This window comes from Capsaspora owczarzaki (assembly GCF_000151315.2).
Source record: "Capsaspora owczarzaki ATCC 30864 unplaced genomic scaffold supercont2.12, whole genome shotgun sequence".
Lineage (NCBI taxonomy): Eukaryota > Filasterea > Ministeriida > Capsasporidae > Capsaspora > Capsaspora owczarzaki.
Window position 1 is genome coordinate 1 of NW_011887303.1, and position 5,000 is coordinate 5,000.

Here is a 5,000-nt window from a genome sequence, read left to right on the forward strand (position 1 = left end):
AGGCAGATTGAGTCGACGCGACTGACGCGGCTGAGGCTTCAGATGCTGAAATGGTCGAAGCAACCGAGGCATCCGAAGCAACCGATGCAGCAGAAGCAGATTGAGTCGACGCGACTGACGCGGCTGAGGCTTCAGATGCTGAAATGGTCGAAGCAACCGAGGCATCCGAAGCAACCGATGCAGCAGAGGCAGATTGAGTCGACGCCACCGACGCGGCTGAGGCTTCAGATGCTGAAATGGTCGAAGCAACCGAGGCATCCGAAGCAACCGATGCAGCAGAGGCAGATTGAGTCGACGCGACTGACGCGGCTGAGGCTTCAGATGCTGAAATGGTCGAAGCAACCGAGGCATCCGAAGCAACCGATGCAGCAGAGGCAGATTGAGTCGACGCCACCGACGCGGCTGAGGCTTCAGATGCTGAAATGGTCGAAGCAACCGAGGCATCCGAAGCAAACGATGCAGCAGAGGCAGATTGAGTCGACGCCACCGACGCGGCTGAGGCTTCAGATGCTGAAATGGTCGAAGCAACCGAGGCATCCGAAGCAACCGATGCAGCAGAGGCAGATTGAGTGCCGACGCCACCGACGCGGCTGGAGGCTTCAGATGCTGAAATGGTCGAAGCAACCGAGGCATCCGAAGCAACCGATGCAGCAGAGGCAGATTGAGTCGACGCCACCGACCGCGGCTGAGGCTTCAGATGCTGGAAATGGTCGAAGCAACCGAGGCATCCGAAGCAACCGATGCAGCAGAGGCAGATTGAGTCGACGCGACTGACGCGGCTGAGGCTTCAGATGCTGAAATGGTCGAAGCAACCGAGGCATCCGAAGCAACCGATGCAGCAGAGGCAGATTGAGTCGACGCGACTGACGCGGCTGAGGCTTCAGATGCTGAAATGGTCGAAGCAACCGAGGCATCCGAAGCAACCGATGCAGCAGAGGCAGATTGAGTCGACGCCACCGACGCGGCTGAGGCTTCAGATGCTGAAATGGTCGAAGCAACCGAGGCATCCGAAGCAACCGATGCAGCAGAGGCAGATTGAGTCGACGCCACCGACGCGGCTGAGGCTTCAGATGCTGAAATGGTCGAAGCAACCGAGGCATCCGAAGCAACCGATGCAGCAGAGGCAGATTGAGTCGACGCGACTGACGCGGCTGAGGCTTCAGATGCTGAAATGGTCGAAGCAACCGAGGCATCCGAAGCAACCGATGCAGCAGAGGCAGATTGAGTCGACGCCACCGACGCGGCTGAGGCTTCAGATGCTGAAATGGTCGAAGCAACCGAGGCATCCGAAGCAACCGATGCAGCAGAGGCAGATTGAGTCGACGCCACCGACGCGGCTGAGGCTTCAGATGCTGAAATGGTCGAAGCAACCGAGGCATCCGAAGCAACCGATGCAGCAGAGGCAGATTGAGTCGACGCCACTGACGCGGCTGAGGCTTCAGATGCTGAAATGGTTGAAGCAGCCGAGGCCGCCGATGCAACGGACGCAGTCGAGGCAGCTCTGGTGGCCGCGACTGAAGGGTCCAGTGCTGCGATGGTGACAGATTCCACACCTCCAGCAGAGTAGTTCCGACCAGCTAAGATCGACGGGGAACTGTAGTTCAGAGGTGAGCTGCTGTAGTTCACGGCAGGGGCCCAGTTGACCGCCGAACCTGGCGTGGCAAGGTTCGACAGCCTGGCACTGAACGTCACGTTCATGATGGACTTGGTCGACGAACCGACCGCCTCGTACAGGGGCAACTCGGACAACATGACTGAGAATGTTGAGTTGTCGGCAGCTCGCGAAACTGTCGCCGGAACCGATACTGACGCTGGAGTGGTCACGATGATGGAATCGGGGTCGAGCGTGAGACTAGCTCCAGCTGGCACAAGGTTCGCAAGTTCAAGGAGGAAGGCCGAGGTGGTGGATGTGCTCGTGTGCGCAACAAGCGCGGTGAAGGTAAGGTCATCACTCGCGTGCACAGTCGCTGGGCTAATTATTGCCGTCACTTGCAAGTTCGGCTCCGCCACGGTATGAGTCAGCGGGGTCGAGCTTACGGTGACTAATGACGAGCTATCGGGGCCAAAGATCACTCTGCCCTGCGACGCGATCGTGCTACCCGCAACATTGCCCACGGTAGCCGCAGATGGAACGCTGGCCTGCACTTGCACAATAATCTCGCGATCCTCCAATGGCTGGAATGCCAAGGTGCTCAGCGCGCCAAAGTCAAACACGGCAGTATCGTTGAACGTGTTGCCGTCGGTATCTTGCATGACACCGTCGGCTCCAACCGCCAGCGTTGACACGGAAATGGCACTTCCGATCGCCACAACCTTGGCCGAATAGATGGCAAACACGCCCGGTGCGCTCACTGAAGGCATTCCAGCAGCGATGGCCAGCTTGACACTGCCGATCGAGCCGCTCGGCACACTTGCAGTCAGGTTGAACGTGACCTGATCTCCAACCGCCACGATGGGGCTCGCAGCGTTGGCAACAAACCCAGACGCGCCAGAGGCAGAGGTGATGAGCGGAGACGAGGCGTTAAAGGCTATAAGCATTGGCGTTTCCGACGTCACGACCGCATCGCTGGCCACGCAGGTTTCGAGATAATTCTCTGCGCTCGGGAGAGTAGCAGATAGGTACTGGCAAACGGACAGCCCCGCGCTGCTGGTAGTGCCGGAGACGGCTGTGGGCGAAATGGCAAGGTCGTACGTGATGACGGCAATGTTGCTACCTAGCAGGCCATTGTCATATGCTGGCAAGCCGGGAAGGTTGTCGAGCAACACGGAGGTAGTTCCGCCAAAGAGCGTTGACCCGTCGGCCGAAGGCGCTGTCAAAAACTGGAGAGCCGAGCCACGACCATCCGAGATGCACAGCGAATTTGGTAGATAAGTAAACGTACCACTCGTTGTAGCGATATTGCCCTGCAACGAAACGTTGTAGGCACGTCCGCTGCCCGAGTTGACCACAAACATGACCACGGTGATGACATCGCCACCGCCAACACCACCAAGAATGCTCAACTGGTCAAGCGCAGTCACCATGGCGTCAGTGACGTACGTGTCTCCTCCCGAAAAGCTGAAGCGATTGCAAGGCAAGGCCGCCGTGTTGGATTGGCCCGGTTGGGCAAACGTAATTCCACTGGAAGCCAGCGCGGTGGGATTTGAGTAAATCGCCGCCGCCCCCGACGATGCAGCAACCACAGCAGAGTAGATGGTTGAAATTTCGGGTTGTTTTGCTTGAATGGCGGAGCTTTCTAACAGAGAAGTAGCTGAGATAGCGCCGTCTTGGTATTGCGCAAGTTGGGTCAGTTCCATCAAGTCGAAAACTGGCACCGGAAGCACAGTCAAGGTCAGAAGAATGCTTGACTTGAGTGGGCGATTTTGGACATCTGAAAAGCTGCCAAAGCCAATTGTGATTGTGTTCCAGCTCGCGTCCGTGATGTTTGGAACAGCTCCAGTGACGGGATACAGCGTTTCGTCCGCGGCGAATTTGAACATGTTGACTGGAGGTGTGTCTGCAGAGATCACTGGCGAGAATGACGCCGGGACGGGGTCGACACCGATCCCGATAAAAACCGGATTGCTTAGATAAAGGATGACCGAGGAAGCCCAGAAGTCGGCAGACGGGAAGGAAACGGAAATCAACAGCGTCACATTGGCACCAGCGCTCACAAGCTGTTCGGGAGCCAAAGGAAGTGAGGTGGCATCGCATCCATTGGTGGCCACGCAGATGCGCGAGCCATTGACCGCATAGATACTCGTGAATAGTTGGGCCCTTGCAATTGCTGCGCTGGTACTGCTCAACTCAATCACCGTACCAGTGGATGCCGTCAACGGAGCGGATGCATCCTTGACCGCTGAAGAGGCCGACAGATCCACAAAGAGCGGATCGCCCATCGTAATCGCTTGCGTGGGTGTAAACCGGTCCGTGTACAAGTCTTGCACTCGGCAGGGAAGGCTGAAAAGACCGTCAGTCACAGGTCCGACTAGAATGCCCTGGGCGGAAGTCGGCGCCGGAACCAGCGTGGAAGCAGAAAGGCCAAGCGCACTGACCGCCCACGTCAGATTGAGACTCAAGACTGTGGCACCATCAGTCGCTGGCAGGGCGTCGTTGCCAACTCGGCTAGTGTCGATCGTGTAGTGCACGCCAAATGAAATGGTGCTTGAGCTGCTTCCACCAAGTGACACAGTGGCAGTGGTGGAAGTGTTGGCAAGGACGCCGTCTGGGATGGTCAGGGTGGAGAACAGGCTGCCGAGCGAAAAGTAGTCTGAAATCTGGAAGGATTGGGCAATAGTGCACGCACCCTTAGGCAACAGAATACCTGGCGAGATGGACACGGCCGACCAATACGACTTGGTGGTGAATGTCACAGAGATGGTTTGCGTGGTTGTTTCCGAAGCAAGGACGGGATTTCCCCCCACGATTGTGACAGCATCGTACGTCAACGCGACTGTCGCATTCACCTGGAAGCTGCGTGCTTGGCCCGTGGTCGCGCTGATGACTGGACTGCCGAAAGCATCCAACTGTGGAACGAAAAACTGGTATTGCGCGACATAATCATACGATGAAGATGTGGCAACCAACGTCGACGTATATGTAGCTTGGAGAAAGGCGTTCTCTAAAGCGGAGGTTGTGCTGGAAGGCTCCTGCACAATGACTGGGTTGGCGTCTGCTGGCGACAACGCGGTAACCGCAATGTATTGCGTTAAAGTAGACATTGGGAAGGTCACGTCTGCCTCGGTGATGGTGAGGCCTGGCGCACCATCGATGATCAAAGTCACCTCGATGGGAAAGGACGGGCCAGATGGCGCATCTTCTCGTGAGGTTTGCAGGCTGAGGGCAAACCGAGTAAAGGTAACCGAGAGGGTGGTCGGCCAGGTTACTGCAGCCGTGCTCGAGGACGAAAGAATGCTCGGATCAGTACTGAAGTCGGAGGGATCTGGCGTGGCTCCATTCGCAAAACTGGCGCGCGAGTACACTGTCAATGTCTGGCCAGTGTGCAGCTCGGGTGATCCCA

General features: G+C 57.2%; 2 protein-coding genes across 2 annotated transcripts in view; both read right to left on the reverse strand.

The window, feature by feature from the left end:
• Positions 1 to 45: 45 nt before the first annotated feature.
• Positions 46 to 546, reverse strand: CAOG_08995 (hypothetical protein; the record flags this gene model as incomplete). Its single annotated transcript, XM_011272380.1, has 1 exon — positions 46 to 546. A coding segment is annotated over one exon (501 nt), but the record flags the coding sequence as incomplete, so codon positions are not given.
• Positions 547 to 693: 147 nt separating this feature from the next.
• Positions 694 to 5,000, reverse strand: part of CAOG_08996 (hypothetical protein) — a gene marked incomplete at both ends in the record, with an annotated part of 4,836 nt that continues 529 nt past the window's right edge. Inside the window, one exon of the mRNA XM_011272381.1 lies at positions 694 to 5,000. This exon is cut by the window's right edge and continues 529 nt beyond it. Within this exon, the coding sequence (XP_011270683.1) occupies positions 694 to 5,000 (4,307 nt within the window).